The 18729-nt window shown below is 39.4% G+C and overlaps 2 protein-coding genes across 2 annotated transcripts in view; one reads left to right on the forward strand and one right to left on the reverse strand.

Moving 5' to 3' along the window:
* The first annotated feature begins 6555 nt into the window (after positions 1-6555).
* Positions 6556-11091, forward strand: LOC140139297 (uncharacterized). Its single transcript, XM_072161077.1, has 6 exons — positions 6556-6608; positions 7319-7391; positions 8021-8105; positions 8795-8908; positions 9988-10101; positions 10687-11091. The coding sequence occupies exons 1-6, from the start codon at positions 6556-6558 to the stop codon at positions 10941-10943; spliced, it is 696 nt and encodes a 231-aa protein (XP_072017178.1). The 3' UTR covers positions 10944-11091.
* Positions 11092-14509: 3418 nt separating this feature from the next.
* Positions 14510-18729, reverse strand: part of LOC140139298 (DNA polymerase alpha subunit B-like) — a 29807-nt gene continuing 25587 nt past the window's right edge. The window contains exon 16 of the mRNA XM_072161078.1: positions 14510-16861. Within this exon, the coding sequence (XP_072017179.1) occupies positions 16703-16861 (159 nt within the window). The 3' untranslated portion in view covers positions 14510-16702. The remainder of the gene's footprint in view (positions 16862-18729) is intronic.

Genomic DNA, 18729 nt, shown 5'->3' on the forward strand with positions numbered 1-18729 from the left:
TGGACCACAAGAAGACCATACTACAGGCAGTAAGTATAAATGCGTTTCTCATCCCTTAACCCACTCCCATACCCAGACCCACTCTCATTGGTGTGATTGGGTACAAGTACTAGACGATAACTACCAATGGCAGGCGAGACAGTATCCAACATTCTCTGTCGGTACTGGACCACAAGAAGACCATACTACAGGCAGTAAGTATAAATGCGTTTCTCATTCCTTAACCCACTCCCATACTCAGACTCACTCTCATTGGTGTGATTGGGTACAAGTATTAGATGATAACTACCAATGGCAAGCGAGACAGTATCCATCATTCTCAGTCGGTACTGGACCACAAGAAGACCATACTACAGGCAGTAAGTATAAATGCGTTTCTTATCCCTTAACCCACTCCCATACCCAGACCCACTCTCATTGGTGTGATTGGGTACAAGTATTAGATGATAACTATCACTGGCAGGCGAGACAATATCCAACATTCTCAGTCGGTACTGGACCACAAGAAGACCATACTACAGGCAGTAAGTATAAATGCGTTTCTCATCCCTTAACCCACTCCCATACCCAGACTCACTCTCATTGGTGTGATTGGGTACAAGTATTAGATGATAACTACCAATGGCAAGCGAGACAGTATCCAACATTCTCAGTCGGTACTGGACCACAAGAAGACCATACTACAGGCAGTAAGTATAAATGCGTTTCTTATCCCTTAACCCACTCCCATACCCAGACCCACTCTCATTGGTGTGATTGGGTACAAGTATTAGATGATAACTATCACTGGCAGGCGAGACAATATCCAACATTCTCAGTCGGTACTGGACCACAAGAAGACCATACTACAGGCAGTAAGTATAAATGCGTTTCTCATCCCTTAACCCACTCCCATACCCACTCTCATTGGTGTGATTGGGTACAAGTACTAGACTATAACTACCAATGGCAAGCGAGACAGTATCCAACATTCTCAGTAGGAACTGGACCACAAGAAGACCATACTACAGGCAGTAAGTATAAATGCGTTTCTCAACCCTTAACCCACTCCCATACCCAGACCCACTCTCATTGGTGTGATTGGGTACAAGTATTAGATGATAACTATCACTGGCAGGCGAGACAATATCCAACATTCTCAGTCGGTACTGGACCACAAGAAGACCATACTACAGGCAGTAAGTATAAATGCGTTTCTCATCCCTTAACCCACTCCCATACCCAGACCCACTCTCATTGGTGTGATTGGGTACAAGTACTAGACGATAACTACCAATGGCAAGCGAGACAGTATCCAACATTCTCAGTAGGAACTGGACCACAAGAAGACCATACTACAGGCAGTAAGTATAAATGCGTTTCTCAACCCTTAACCCACTCCCATACCCAGACCCACTCTCATTGGTGTGATTGGGTACAAGTATTAGATGATAACTATCACTGGCAGGCGAGACAATATCCAACATTCTCAGTCGGTACTGGACCACAAGAAGACCATACTACAGGCAGTAAGTATAAATGCGTTTCTCATCCCTTAACCCACTCCCATACCCAGACCCACTCTCATTGGTGTGATTGGGTACAAGTACTAGACGATAACTACCAATGGCAGGCGAGACAGTATCCAACATTCTCAGTAGGAACTGGACCACAAGAAGACCATATACTACAGGCAGTAAGTATAAATGCGTTTCTCATCCCTTAACCCACTCCCAGACCCAGACCCACTCTCATTGATGTGATTGGGTACAAGTATTAGATGATAACTGCCAATGGCAGGCAAGACAGTATCCAACATCTCAAGGAGAATGAGCTCAATATAGGCTTACATGCAAATTTATTGTCTGTGTCGATATGTCACACCTGGTCTGTGTTGTGTTTCAGGTAGCCTCCCCCTATTTCAGAAATTTTTGATACAGTAGCCAAACACCTTTATTGGTCCAGGATCAGTCTCAATCGTGCTCAAAGCAGTAACAAATGTCTACATCCTCTCCCCCACCTCCTTGACCCTCCCCCACTTCGTTCGCTTCCTCGCCTAATTGTGGAACTGGTTACAAGCATGATTTTATTGCAATGGAAGCCCTATGAACAAGAGAATGTGCCCCCGGATATCAAAGCAAATAGTCGGGCACATATTTTTCAGTGTGTTCGAGTATATTTCTGTATGTATGTCTTCATATTATGTCTGTCTGCCTGTCTGTATGTTTGTCTTTCGCAGTTATTAGTCCAAATCAACAAAGGCTTACCCCTCTCCCCCAGAATGATATTTCAAGGTCACCAAACAAATAGCCCCTTTCCTAAGCAACCTTGTCCTATAAGGGCACAAGCGTGTTCCTACAGCGAATAACCATTAAATAATCACTATGTCTTGATTTTCAGCTGGTTGGTTCATCTTTACTGATTCACGTCAGGCTGAAACCGAAGGATCAACAGCACGCATCATAAGCCCCGCCATTGAAGGTTCCAACGCAGCACCCACTACTGTGTTGACTTTCTGGTATAGCATGTGGGACGAGATGGGAATGTCTATGGGTACACTCAATGTATATAGCATGCACAATGATATGTTAGGAGAACCAATATGGTCAAGAAGTGGACCTAGGACAAAGAAGGGAGAATGGAAGGAAGCACGGATACCTATATACTCTGCGGGGGTCTTTAAGGTAAGAAGTAGCTGTATTTGAAGAACAGCTCTTTTCGGAGCCACCGTATAGAAAATGGCTGCAATATGGTAGGAGAACCAATATGGTCAAGAAGTGGGCCAAGGACAAAGAAAGGAGAGTAGAAGGAAGCACGGATACCTATCTCTACTCTTCGGGTTTTTTAAGGTAAGAAGTAGCTGCATTTGCTGAACAGCTCTTTTCAGAGCCATCGATTTCATAATAAGAAAGAGGCCGTGATATGCTAATTAATGGAATGAATTGGTGACTCTATAGGAACAAACAAAGATAAGTCTCCAACATCAAGTGAGAGACTATTCTGAGGTTATGATCTTGGAGACACATGCATTATGACCTGCACAGTAATATGTTAGGATAACCATTGTGATCATGAAATGCATTGGACTAAGAAGGGAGAGTGGCAGAATGCACGGATACTTATCTACTCTGTTTGGCCTTTAAGGTAATATGTAGCCTTATTTGATGAACAATTCTTTTCAAAGCCACCGTCCGAGTAGAAATGAGCGATATGTTAAGGGATCTAAAATGAGCGTTTATTGTGTTTCGACAGTATTTTTTGTGGGACATGAGAGCACCTCAGACCTATCGAATTGCATTCTGAATAAGAAGCATGTCTTTCTGATATCAAATAATTTTCAGTTTTGAAAATTACAATATAATACAAATTTTATGACAAATTATAAAAATTTGATATTTTTCAAATTTTGATATATAACAGGCCTCGAAGTAAATTATATAAATCTAATGATATATTCTTAAAGTGTATGTAGCAGGGAGGAAAAGCCGACGGTCAATTGAAAATGTTGACCATTCATATTGAAGATATGGATTTTTTTCCCCAAAAGACCAATTTTTTTGGTGTTTTGGGAAAAATCCATATCTTCAATACTGAAAGGTCAAAATTTTCAATTGATCGTCGGCTTTTCATCCCACCTACATACACTTTAAGTATAAATCATCAGATTTATAAAGTTTACTTCAAGTACTGTTAAATATCAAAAATATCAATTTTAATGATTTGCCATAAAATGTGTATTAAATTGCGAATTTCAAAAAATCAAAATTATTTGATATCAGAATGACATTCTTCGTATTCAGAATGCAATTCGATATGTCTGATGTGCTCTAATGTCCCAAAATAAATACTGTCCAAACGTTCATACCCCAGCCCTTAATGCATAGTGTCCAATTACTTGGATTTAAAATGTATGTAACTATAATTATGTATAAATTGTAATTAATGGTATTCGGTAAATTTATGTACACTTTTTATGTGTGTGTTGACTATAGGTTGTTTTGGAATGCGTAAGAGGTCCAGGTCCTGCTTCCGACATAAGAATAGACGATGTGACATTCACCCAAGCACGTGAGTATATATCACGGCTGTTTGATGTATATAGAATTGGCTTCATTATTAATTAAATGCAAACTATAGATGGCGCTATTTATCCTAAATCATATTTCTTTATATGCAAGGGTTCGGTGATTAATACCGCCATTAAAACAGCGGGAATAGGTGAAACAAGCCACAAGGAAATTTTATAAACATATTGTATCAAACAATAAAAGGAATTATTTGTATTAAAAGCTTGAAATGGTAATTTCCAGTAACTAAATAGCGCCACCAATTTTGTCATTAATAGATACATTTTATATCCGAAAAAGCTTTAAAAATACTATAAAAGTGAATAATTTTGTAAAAGAGGGGATATTAAAGTTGAGAACGACTCAAAAGCATCTGTATACATTAGCACGATATCACTTTTAGCTGTTTAAGCCTAAAATTTGGTTATACATGTTTTTTTGTTTGAAAAACTAATAAATGATCCCATCAAACAACCGTGATATAGGGGTTGGGTTGGGTGGGGGCCGGGGTGGGGGTGTGTGTGAGTGTGTGAGGGAGTATTGTCTATAGGGCCTAGGGTGTTTTGCAATGCGTTTAAGGTCCAGGTTCTGCTTCATGATGCAGTCATGTCTACAGTTGAATTCACCATGACCTTTGCAGGACTTAAACCTCATTTTAAAAAAGCTATTAAACCAAGATAACACTCATTGAAAACAGCTCAACTGATTAAATCAGATCTTCTCTGGTTTAATCCTCACAACACATGTGTCTATTTTACCTGTGCAATGAGCAATGAGCTGCCTAGTTTCAGTTGGGTGAACGATTATAAAGCAAACGCAAGGTATACAATAATGTGTGGGCTTTTGTTTACGAAATGAGACAATGGTCTGCTTATTGTTAACCAGCATTCTTGAAAATGAGAAGCATATATGGTTGCAGACTTAACACGGTTTGAAAATAATTTCTTCATATTTTTTGGTGTTATCTGTCGTTTCCTACATATCCTTTCTAAAACACAAAAGTGCGACTATTTCCAAACACCTAAATTAGCTAAAAATTGAGGAAATGTTACAAAACTATATTTTCTAGAATTTCAGAGAATACTGGCCGGTTATTTTTTACACAGTGACGTTAACTAGGCAATTGCCTATTACTTCTAACATACACTATTTGTAAGGTCACGCGTCAATTGTGAGAGCACTGTGTATTGTGTATAGGAAAACGGACAGTAACTGCAGGAATAGATGATATGACATTCACCCAACGTGAGTACAGAATATAAAAAATAAAATAAAATATCAGAAATGGAAGAAATCAAGAAAAAGTTACGAGGAATCCACCCCCCCCCCCCTCAGTGACACCACCACTGATTTCAACCTGATCTCCTTTCTTTCAGCTCTACCTGAAAGTTGTGATTTCGAATCAGCGACTTTGGTCCTCTTTGTGGATTTTATCAAGAAGATGTGAACGACCACTTTGACTGGACGTGGAATGCTGGTGAGACGCCCTCACTCGACACAGGACCGTTGGTTGACCACACCTTCGAGAACGAGTCAGGTAGGGAAAACATGGGGCTATAATACATGTTGTGCTTATTTTAATGTGCGGTATAGCGTGTTGAATCAGAGAATAGGGAGGTTCAGGTGTTCTATACCTTTTGCACCCGTTCATCCATACCGTAAAATGGCGATGAAAAGCTCAGTTCACAGTCACTCTAAGGTCAGGGGGACTATGCCCGGGTCACGTATTTATTTTTTGCAACCATAATGGGGCACACTCCGCTAAACCTAACCTTAAACCCTAGCTCTAACCATGACCATAAGGGTTGATGGTATTGCGGACCATTATGGTTGCAAACGATTAAGCGGTCGGGTATTATGTCTAATTTAATTCCGCGTTTTCGAATATTATGGTTGCAAAAATCATTTTTCGTGCGGGAAAAATAGTATGAAGAAAACGCGGCATGCGGTATAAATCGGCCTAGTTTCGATACCTTGGGGGCGCTATGCCCGCGCTTTAGCTTTATGTCCAAAACGTGAAATGTGAAATCGGCGAATCGCAACCTCTTTTTTTATACAGCTTCACGCACATTTCAGATGCAAACAAGATGTTAGATAAATAGCGCCATCAGTGTTCAACTTTGCTTAAAATTGAATACAGTTTTGCATACCATCAAACAATAAGTTCTATAACATGTCCATGTACGAAGTACTCATATTTTTGGAGACTCGACGTTTGAAACCTACTTGTCTGGTTTCTTAGTCATAATTATGAGTGATGTTATGCTCGATTACTCCTGGAAGACAAAAATGATTATACCCCTTTTCAAATATTTAGGACATTACCTCTTTGTGGAAACTACCCGACCAGACGAAGAGAAGACCGCATTTCTCAGAAGCTTCGAATACTACAAGCAACCAGGTCGATGTACGTTGGAATTTTATTATCATGCTTATGGGGACAATATCGGAGGACTTAACGTTTTGATACAGGATAAGATTCAGGAGTTTGAGATCATAGAAAGCGAGGATGAGTGGAAGAGAGCGAGAATTGGTTTTGACGATGTGTCTGGTAGATATACGGTAAGTATTGCCATAGGCGTAGATCCGGCCCCCCAATATTTGCCGGGGTGTCCATACAATCATTCCCCCAATGTTGACGCCTGTATGTGGGTTTCTGACCAAATTAACCTCATATTTGGCCATTTTAGCCCCCAAAGTGCTATTTTTGAATTTATTCCACTTTTGCACCATTATTTCATCAATTTAGCTTCAATATGGCAAACTTTTGCCCGCGCTTCACGCGCATTCGTACCGTTAACTTATTCTGTCGCCAAAAGGTGCTTGATTCACTATATACTTCACGAAATTTTTTTTCCAACCCCCTCCCCCTCCCCAATGTCAAAAAGAAATCTACGCCACTGAGTATAGCGTTTATATTTAGGCTATTCCAGTTGAACTCCATACCCCCTATAGAAGACATCCATGACCTTGATCTGAATAGGGAGTGTGAATTTCAAATGGGGTTACCTGGATAGGTGAGTCCATTTGAAATATACAGTACACCCACTCTGTGTGAGATTAAGGTCATGCCTGGTGTCTTCTTTAACCCATTTTCATATTTTCAAACTAAAATTGTACACAGAGAGCCAAAATGGTTCACCAAATGGCTTCAATGGGGCCTTCAGGTTGCAAAAGTTTCTCACTTTAGAGGGGACCACCATTTTTGCTTCTGCTTTAAACACCCAACAGAACACTGTATGTTTAAAGCAAGAGACATTCTGTAACTCCAGGATATCACCTCTTGGTGACCTCCTGACCTCTGGACCAGGATGCAGTAGCTACTCTCTTAATGGAAAGATTGGGGTGAGGGAAAAGTCCAAATTAAGATTGAGAAATCAGTCTTAAAGATTGAAAATTCAAACTAAATTCCATTGCATTTTAGACTTTTCCCTCAACACAATCTTTAAGATTGATTTTTCAATCTTTGGTTTTAAGAGAGTAGCTAGGGGCAGAGTGCCCGTCTGACAAAGAGAAAATCGGGAAGGCAAAGGAAAAGAAAAGGGGCACGGAGCTTGCTTTCAACCAAAATTCACCCCAATCATGGGCTAAAATAGTGTAAAATACCATTTTTTGGAAGCTTTAAGACTTTACATGGATACAGTCTCTCTGAAAAACGGTAGGCCTATATATATCCTAGCTGAGTTTCTCTAGCCTTGTACGAAAATATCAACGTCCCAATATATTGGAGAATATCAGTCAGAGCAACATCGGACTATATATATATATGAATATATCCCACCGATAAAGGCGAGTCAGTATGATGCACCCCCTCCAAAAAAAGCTGGCTACGCCCCTGCAAGGATGGCATTTTGATCGACTGAAAGTAATTTTAACATTGCAATGATTACAGTGCTAGGCTTTAAACGAATTGACGCCACCGCCTAGGTAATCCCATAAATAACCACATTATCCTTACATCTTCCTGTGTTTAGGTTGGTTTCACAGGCATACGTGGAGACGGTAACCATGGTGATATTGCATTAGATGATATTAGGATATTTGGATCTGGCTGCTTTGGTAAGTTCATAGACCATTCCTGTAACTGACAATTTCCTGCCGTTGATGGGAGTGAACATTGATATCACATAACGAAAGGACAGGACATGTGTCAAGTGATTATAGGATAACGAAATCAGCGAGGTCAAGAAGGTCGTGACATCGATATCCACCCCGGGTATCCACCTCATCCACGGCATAAGCAGGAAAGTGCCATTATAGGAATAGCTCAGCTTAATCAGGAAACAAAACCCTTTTAAAAAGGATAGAAACAAAATGTGAAGATCGAGTGGCGGAGCAGCACCAGGATTCTTTTGCTGGGGGAAGGGGCTGAAAATCTGCTGGAAAATTCGGTAGAATTATTATATTAGACCACAGCGCATAAACAAAATTCAAAGCATAAACACAATATAACAAACAAAGTGAACAATAAAAACAGTCAACTTTTTGGGAAGAGTAATTTCTTGAAGACTGGCAATGAGTTTGCAGTACGAATGGTGACGGGTAAATTGTTCCACAGTCCAGGAGCAGCCAGAGAAAAAGCTTTATTTGCGGCAGAGTGGAGAGATTTGGCATTTAATTTATGTACAGTAAGCAAAGTTGTATCTGAAGCAGAGCGACGTCCGGTACGTGATTGATGGTAAGGTGTGAAACAAGAAGCTAGATAACCTGGCAATGCACTGTTTAACACCATGTTTTTCTTTTTCTAGAGGTTGATGTATGTGCAAGTGATCCATGCTTTAACGGAGCTCAATGCATAGACGAGGGAGGTAGCTACTACTGTAATTGTACATCAGGATGGACTGGAGTCAAGTGTGATTTAGGTATGCTTGTTTCTTGTTATCTCCAAAGAGTGGTAGGTCATACTCAGCTTTCATTTTGGTATAGCAGAGGGTATAGCAGATTTTCCCAAAGGTCCTTGGACATATTAAAAAAAAAAAAGAGTCGTTTATGGTAAGAGCTGCTTTCCTATTGGATTCAGTGGCTCTGTAAAGAGCTGTTCCACTGTGAGTCTTGGCTCTGAAAAGAGTTGTTAATTTGTTAATGTGCCCCTTTCCAACTGCAGATTGTGTGGCTCTGAAAAGAGCTGATAAAGTGAGCTCCCCTTGTCCACTGACAGTTTGTGACTCTGAAAAGAGTCGTTCATTGTAGGTGCCCCTTTCCTACTGAATATTAGGGGTTGGGAACTCTGTAAAGAGATGCTCAAGAGAGCTGGCGCTTGTCCACTGAGAGGTTTGGCTCTGAAAAGAGTTGTTAATTGTATGTGCCCCTTTCACACTGCAGATTTGGTGGGTCTGAATAGAGCTGTTAAAGTGAGCTGCCCCTTGTCCACTGAGAGTTGTGGCTCTCTGAAAAGAGTCGGTGCCCCTTTCCTACTTAATATTTGGGGTTGGGGACTCTGTAAAGAGATGCTCAAGAGAGCTGCTTCTTGTCCACTAAGAGGTTTGTGACTCTAAAAAGAGATGTTTATAGTAGGTGCCCTTTCCTACTGAAGATTTGGTGGCTCTGAAAAGAGTTGTTCAAGGGCACTTCCCTTTGTCCACGGAGTTTTGTAGCCGTGAAAAGTGTTGTTAATGGTAGGTGCCGCTTTCCTACTGGATTCAGTGGCTCTGTAAAGAGCTGTTCCAAACCGACTGCCCCTTTAAAGGTCTACAGAGTTGTTTATACAAGGATTTAAAAGAGCCCTTAAAGTAAACGGTCAAACCGCCACACGTTGTGGACCTGAAGGAGCAATGATTACTCAACTATGTTGAGTCCAGAACAGCTGATCAATTTTGAAATGATAGAAAAAATGCTACTAAAGAACAGCAGTCAAAGGTGACTGATTTGTGGCAGTCTTTATGCACATATATATTGTCGAATCGTCTCTGGTATCTTCTAACCCTACATTTACTTTTTTCAGATATTAGTGACTGTTACAGTAACCCATGTCCAGAACCTAAAATATGTAATGATTTAAACAATGGATATGAGTGTGTGTGTCCAGATGGGTGGAAAGGAGAGAACTGTGAAACATGTAAGTATTACAGAGCCCCTGATTGGTTAATTATATGATATAATCATCCTAGTAACCAATCAAAATAAAGCTTGTAGCAAACTTAGAAATGTTACACTTTGATAGCCAGAGAAGATATCATACCACTCCCAGAATCCTTTGCAACATGATACATCCATTTAATTTTTCATTTTCGTTTTCATTTTGAGATTAGGCTGGCAAAGCATGGGTCAACAATCAAGGAATTATCATATTTTATAAAACAGACCAAAAAAGATGAAAATTTCTATAAAAAAAAGTTGAAAAACAGTGTAAAACCAGGGTAAAAATGCCAAACATGGAAAACTTTGGCAACCAAAAAAAGAAAAGAAAGAGGAAATCAGCTGAAAAGAGGAACTCTCACATCCCTGAGAGAATTGTGTATCATCTATTTAAAGTACTCACTCCATGGAAACTATACCTTTATACAACGGGGTGTGTGTTTCAACTAACCCTGGGCAATTCTACTCGAAAATCATACTCCCTCTGTGGAAGAATTGTATTAAATCTTCCACAGGGGGATGGAGGATTTCAAAATGAACATCCCATTTTGTTCTTTTTCTACAGCCGCTACAGAACCACCAGCAAAGGAACCAGACACAGGTCTTGAACCTGATGAAGTGAATATCATCATCACCTGTACTGTGATCGCAGTCGTTGTTGTGTTAACATGCTCAGGGATGACGGTGTACTGTACAAGGCACAGGAAACCCAAACTCAATGATGAGGTCAAATTACATCATGTACAGGAGGGAGTTCAGAATGATTATGGTGATGGAGGACATGTGAATAAGGATGTACTTGATGATGAAGATGATAAATGAAAACGAAAGCTCTATTCAACAGTCACAAGTATTAGGGAACACACGAAAAGTTGGACGTCTTAAACAAAAGTGCTTTCGTTAAGAGGCTGCCTAAAATAAAAGTGAAATCGAAACATCAAATGTGACCGATATTTTAGCAAATTCTCTACAAATGTAATCAGACTTTTTGACCTGTTCCTTCTAACAAAAGGACTTTTATTTATGGGACGTCAAACTTTTCATTTGTTCCTTTACTAGTATACCATGAGTATTCCATTGTATATCACTGCCTAACATTTCCTTTCACTGCTTAAAGGTCCATTCATACTACGCCGCGATTGCTTTGCGCGATTGCTTTGCGGTGCCGCACTGCATCGTACTGCAAACTACTGCATTGCAATATCGCAATAAAGTTAAATACATTGTAACTGGGAAATGCGACAAGTTGCGACAAAAATTGATATATCAGCAACGCATCGCAATTGCGGCGTAGTATGAACGGACCTAAATAGTGGCAAAAAGAAATACTACTGCCATCAACATTCAGATGAATGAACCGCCAGAAGTGGATAAGTGCATATATGTGACATGATCAAGGGGAATGAGTCGGATGTCCCGAATATTGTTTTTGAGATATTGGCAAAAACAGTGTTCAAATTCTTTTGTTTTGTATTGTTTTCAGGTTAAATACCACTAATAGGCCTGGGCGATACATTGAAATACGATGAGGAACTATTTGTTTTCATGGCAGAGGATGATTTAAGGACGCCCCATCATGCACTGCAAACGTGTTATCACCAGAGTTTCAACTGCCACTTTACTTTTCAAATCCCATTGAATTCTGTGCAAAAGACGTTGTTTAAGAATTGTGCGTGTGTCATTATTAGTTGGTCGATTTCAGATCTAAAGTGATGTATGCATGAAGGATAATTCACGCCATCTGTAGGTAACATAAAATGTGAAATCGACCAGCATTGTGAATGCGTTTTTATTGTAAATATACCAGTCCAAATTCAAATTTAACCATGGCCGCCAATGCAGTGTGCGAGCAGTCGTGTCATGTTCACTCACACAGCTGTGCTAACCGCAAGTCAACACAGTGGCGTGGTGGGAAGTGCTTAAATCATCCTCTGTTTTCATGGCATTCAAAAGACTGCATTAAAATCGCTGAAATTGATCAAGTTATATAGCCAAAAAGTACTTTTTAGAGTTTGATGCTTCAAAATGGTACATTTTCTCTCATGATATGACATTTTGATGTAATAGTACCAAAATTCATACGCATGCGGCTTCGGTTTTTAGTAATAGTCGCCCTATCATATTGTAACTTTCAGCTTCGAGGGCGCACTGTCATTTTAAGGTGTTACGGTTCAGTGCGTTAAAACAAGAAAAGTCTCAGGTCAACCTATGTTGAATTTTTGATCATTTGGCATCTAAATCATATAGTTTCACCTGATATTGGTGGCATTGAACTGTGAGAGTTCTGAATATGAGAAAATTCCACCCGAAATTAGGCATTTTCCCATTGAAACACGTGTAATACATAATTAGTGGTATTTAACCTATAGAAACACTGAATTCTATGGATCTGATATTCGTCATGGAGACTTTTCTAGCTATTTTTTGCTTACATTTCTCAATATTTAACTGTATTTGCCCTGGCAAGAAAACGTGTATCTTATTCGACTACTAAGGTATGTTTTTAGAACCCGTTGAGGTAGTAACGGATGAGGGGTGGGGGGACTTGTGGCATTAGTATTGGGTTTACGGCTGGATTCTGTGATTTCAGGGCTTCTAAATTCAACAACCTTCGCTTGCCTGCGTATACATATAGAAAGCTTAATGATGACGAAAAATCAATGTTGATGATCATATAGACATGCCACTTTGTTAATTAGACCCACATGCACATTTGGTTGGTGATTTCCTTGCCCTAAAATAACGTACATAGGCCTATACGTGTAAATACAGTATAGGCCTAGGCTAGGCATTTTGCTTAAGCTTTAAGGCGCATGTAAGGCCTATAGTCACGTGTAAAATAAAACCTAGTCTTTGTGTACACGTTGTCTATGGACCTCTACAGCATCCTGTGTGGCCTCACTCTATCCTAACTCAAGCCGGAACCCTAACTTGATCTATAACTCTATTTTAAACCCATATCTAATCCTCGGACCTAGCCGTATCTCTATCCCTATCCATGAGCCTAGCCCCATAAAATCCCTATTCCTATTGCGAACCTGACCCAAATCAACAATTCTAACACTAAACAGCAAGCCTAAATCGGAACACTAACCCTAAATCAATCTTAATTTGATCTGATCGTGCTAGGACAGGCTACAGATACGAATCTCCAGATATAGTCCTAGGTTAAAGCAAAAACAGCGAAACAGTCATCATACAGGGTGTCCGAAAATCATTGATATTTTACTCGTCATGCTGTTTTCCTTGTTAAAACATGTATTGCAAATGCCTATGTTTACATTCATGGCATTTTACCCGAGATTGGAGCACCTTTGTGCTTATATAGGCTAAATACCACTAATAGGCCTGGGCGATACATTGAAATACGATGAGGAACTATTTGTTTTCATGGCATTCGAAAAGACTGCATTAAAATCGCTGAAATTGATCAAGTTATATAGCCAAAAAAGTACTTTTTAGAGTTTGATGCTTCAAAATGGTACATTTTCTCTCATGATATGACATTTTTGATGTAATAGTACCAAAATTCATACGCACGGCTTCGGTTTTTAGTAATAGTCGCCCTATCATATTGTAACTTTCAGCTTCGAGGGCGCACTGTCATTTTAAGGTGTTTACGGTTCAGTGCGTTAAAACAAGAAAAGTCTCAGGTCAACCTATGTTGAATTTTTGATCATTTGGCATCTAAATCATATAGTTTCACCTGATATTGGTGGCATTGAACTGTGAGAGTTCTGAATATGAGAAAATTCCACCCGAAATTAGGCATTTTCCCATTGAAACACGTGTAACACAATTAGTGGTATTTAACCTTCAGCCATTGATAAATTGCTCATAACTCGGTAACCAGATGTCCGATTTTGATGGAGTTAGCATCAAAATGTAGCATTTGTAAACAGCTAGAAAATGATGCAAAAAACTTCTAATTGAAAATTGCCGACAAGTGACTCATTCCCCTTGATCATGTCACATATAGTTGCCCTTTGGCAATTTGCACAATATAAATTTACTCATCTAACACATGGTAGATATTTCACTTACCCACTTCTGGCACTAATCAGTCGATATATTTCTTTTAGAGGGCATACTATTGCTATGTTTCAACCTCCACGTACTGTGTGACTGTGGTGCCGTTGTGTGGAACCATACTGTACTCCCATGACCAAGATCACCCAGCAGAACTGTAAAACATCTACCTAGCTGTCCAAGATTACATGGATTGTTAAAACATCTATACCTGCATGGCCAGTGACCAGGATGTAGGCAATCACATCCCCAGGCACAGCCATGTTTTAATTTTTACAACGCGGCAAATCAGCTGTTCAGTGTAGTTGAGACGAAAAGCACTCGAGAAGCACTCGATCTACTGTTGTTTATCCATGCATCTCGCAATACGTCTGTTACGGCTCCACCAACTCTCATCGTATAAGGCACTGTATTCATCTCAGCAGTATAGGGAGGTTGATACACAATATTTGACAAATGTTGCCCTGGGTTAGTGCCATAAAACCCTATCTGCAATAGCTGCCAGGTGTAATAATTTTAGATATGTGTATAAGATAGAATGCAGACATTGTCAAATGTCTATAGGGCAGCTACATGTAATACAGATAGAGCCTTGCACCAAGCGCGGCTGCACTTTGGCAGTGATGCAGGCGTATCAAGCAGGGCATGTCTCCCATAGGGGGTGTATGTATTTTAACTGGACTAGCCCAATGCAGTATCTTTTAATAATCACAAGCATATACTGACTTTCTTTCAAAAACACTCAAAATGTCTGAATAAAAAAATGTGACCTGGTCCCACTAAATCAGTGTAAAGTGGCAAGTTTGGAGATGTTCCAACTGTTGAGTTGCTGTTCTTTGTTTGAAGATCCCTGTATAATCAGTGGTATGTTCTTTGTGAATGGGGACATAATTGAGTACAGAGTACAGCATATCTGCATTCACAAAGGACATACCACTGCCAATACAGTACAGGTGTCTTCAAACAAAGAACAGCAACTCAACAGTTGCTGCGACTTTAAGCTTATTGCAGGTCACAAATGTAGACAACAAAAACCCTGTTCTTTGGGCCTATCTGACCCAAATTTTTCATTTTGGGGTTTATTATTTTTTTGTACATATGAAATTCCAATACCAATTAAAGATCACATCAATTGCATTTTCTGAATTGCATGGTCCTGTAGGGTAGGACTGTTTATTTACACACTGTGCATTTTTAGAACAGCATATAGTTTGTTCGGCTTATTAATGGTGAAAAAAATTAGACACATAACATTGTGTTTTGATATACAATGTCATGCACGCAGGTGTGCACAGCACTTGCATTATACTCTGATCATCATGTAATAGGCGAGAATTATTCGGTTTTTGTTATTGCGCATGTCAATAAAGTCCCAAATTACGCCTGCTTTAATTTGCAAAAGCCCGCGTCAGCAAAGCAATACAAAGTGTGGTTTGAGTAAGTGGTGCACCAAGCTGTTTTTATGCTACTCTATATCAATCTACTATGTCATGAGTCCTGACTATTACCAGCTGATCCGAGTATAGTTGCATGTTGCATAATACGTGGCTGACGTGCTTATGTGAATTTACGCGAGCATAAGCACAAAATTGGTTGTACATTTCAGAGAGCTGTTCAAGGTGTGGTTGGCGGTTCGGACCTGGCCCGTGGGCAGCCAGTTGAGAACCCCCGTGCTCTATTATACACATTCAATTAATTTACCTCTTTATTCTACAAAGGTTATATATAAATACTATAATCTTTAATAATTTTTGTGTTTTTTTCCCAAAACATTCTGTAAAAGAATTTACAGTACTTTTGTTACGTTTTTGTTGATACTTTGATTCTAAATACATCTTGTGACATTATATCATGTGAATAAATGTTCACAGTAAGTGAACACTACAATAAATTTGACCGATGTCATGTACTCTTTCCATATTTGCAACGGGCTATGCTGGTTGAAATCCTTAAACCCCCTATGAAAGACATGACCACACAGGGGTTGTAGATTTCAAATAGAGCCACCCATTCAGGTAACTACATTTGAAATGCACTCCCTGTGTGGGAGATTAAGGTCATGTCTTCCATAGGGGGCGTATGGATTTCAACTGGAATAAACCTATTCCAATTTGTAGAATTATCTCAATTTCTGCTCAAAAAAATGATAATCCAGTTTTTCAAACCTGGAAGAATGAACTGAACAAAAACTGTCATTTCCCTATAAAGTTTCAGTCTAGGTCTAGGGAGTAATGCTGGTTTCATACTTTCCTGCTGTTTGCGGCTGCGCAGTCGCACCAAAAACGCTAGCAGTGACCAGTGGCAAGCCGATAATTACTCCACTTTGCCCAAGCGGCAGCATCTGGGGAGTGGTACCGCTCAGACATACGAGAACATGATAAGATTTTTGGCGTGCTGAGCGGCAACATTGGCTTTCATAATTATGCCGCTGCTGTAGAAAGTGCAAGCGGCATGATGAAGCGTCACGCTGCTCAGCGTCAAGCGGCAGAAAGTATGAAACCATCATTAGAGTGACAGATATAATAATATCCCAACTGATAGAATTACTTGTTTCATATCCTAACAATTTTAGCAGTGGTCCTATCCAGTACGCCTTTACCCCTGCTCCCATTATCAGTCTTGCTTGGCTGTATAACAAGTCTCCCATATGTGCCACCTCCTTGGCCCTTTGTCAGACGACCTGGGTTGATGCTCATACAGCCCAACACATCCTGAAATGTATTAAATAAATAAGTTAAAAAGTTCAGTCATTATGGGGGCTGACAAAAAGGCAAATGTACTGGGGTGCAATCTTAAGACACATCACGGTTGTTATAGAATTGGCTTCATTATTAACTAAATGTAAACTATAGATGGTGCTATTTAACTTAAATCATTTTTCTTAATTTGCAAGGTGTAGGTGATCAATACTGCCTTTAAAACAGATGGAATAGGTGAAACAAGCAGCAAAGAAATTTTATACACATATTTCATCAAAAAGTAAAAGAAATTGTTCGTATTAAAAGCTTGAAAGAGTAATTTTCTGTAACTAAATAGCGCCACCAATTTTGTCATAAATAGACACATTATTATATCCAAAAAGCTTTAAAAAATGCTGTAAAAGTGAATAATTTGGTAAAAAGGGGGAAATTTAAAGGTGAAAATGAATAAAAAGTATACATTAAAGAAAAATTATCAAATTCGTGGACATCGTGGAACATACTCTTTGCGTGGCTGTGCGTAGTAAGCAGTTGTACGCAGATAGCCTCGCTAATATTGACGCGCAGAGTAGCGTTGTACGCGTGTGTAGTTAGCATGATTAGTCGCGGAGTAACAAGCGTAGTTGAATGTTCCACGATGTCCACGAATTTGATAATTTTTCTATAGTATAATATCGCTTTTAGCTGTTTAAGCCTAAAATTGGGTTGTACATGATGTTTTGTTTGAAAAACTAATAAATGATCACATCAAACAGCCGTGACATACAAGAGTAAAGTGGAAACCATGCTGAGTGATAAAAGAACTTGACAAAAGCTCAAAAAGACCCCCACTCCAATATATCAACAGAAACATTAACATTTTACAAAGGCGAAAATCCAAAAAAGAAGATTGACAAACAGTACCAACTGCTATACCCAACAGCTGAGAACACCCCTCGATTGTACTGCACTACAAAAGTACATAAACAGGATGATCTAATAAGACCAACAGTAGATTGCATCGGAAGTATAAGTGATCATCTCTCTTGTTGAGCCAAGAACGCAGTGTTTCTTTTGATGACCAAGCTTTTGCTGCCTATGCTCCCAGATTGTGGAATAAACTACCAGGTGAAATCAAAAATTGTTCTTTTGACAAGTTTAAGAAGCTCCTGAAGAGCCACCTATTTCAGGATGCATATCAGCAGTAGTTTTTGAGCTAATGAGTGCCGTTGAACATTTTGAAATGATTTTGGTGCGACGACATAAATGTAACTGATTGATTGATTATCAAGTTTCAAAAGCATTGGCAGAGATCCTTGCCACAATGGGAAACACTGAGCACCATGTGACCAATTCAAAATCTCTGGTAGAAGAGTTGACAGGCATTTACAATGACGAAAGGGACATGTAATTCACATGATGTTGTGTCACTTTTCACAGACACACCAGTTGAAAAAGAGTTGGAAGTCATCAAGATGAAACTGGAGCAAGAACGTTCTTTCTCGACACACACAAATCTTAATGAGGAAGATATCATGGAATTACCGAAGTTTTCTGTGACAACTATATCTCTTCTGCAGCAGCATATACAGTAAAACCATGTCTGCAAGCATATAGAGTGTTTTTGATGACAGCCAAATTAATACCAAACAGCTGTTAATATGCCAATACAATAGATTGGTCTTACAATAGTACTTCTTTGTATATACTTGTCTTGGTAATTTATTTGCTCAAACTCCATAATGTTATAATTTTGTCAATGGATGGCACTTGGATTAATTTAGCTTTCATCAAAAGTACTCTATATGCTTGAAGATGACGTTTTAAGGTATCGCCAACGCTTTGGGACAGCTATGTGAAGTCCATTAAGTGCTATTATCGCCAATATTTATATGGAGTTG

This window comes from Amphiura filiformis, chromosome 18, assembly GCF_039555335.1.
Source record: "Amphiura filiformis chromosome 18, Afil_fr2py, whole genome shotgun sequence".
Lineage (NCBI taxonomy): Eukaryota > Metazoa > Echinodermata > Ophiuroidea > Amphilepidida > Amphiuridae > Amphiura > Amphiura filiformis.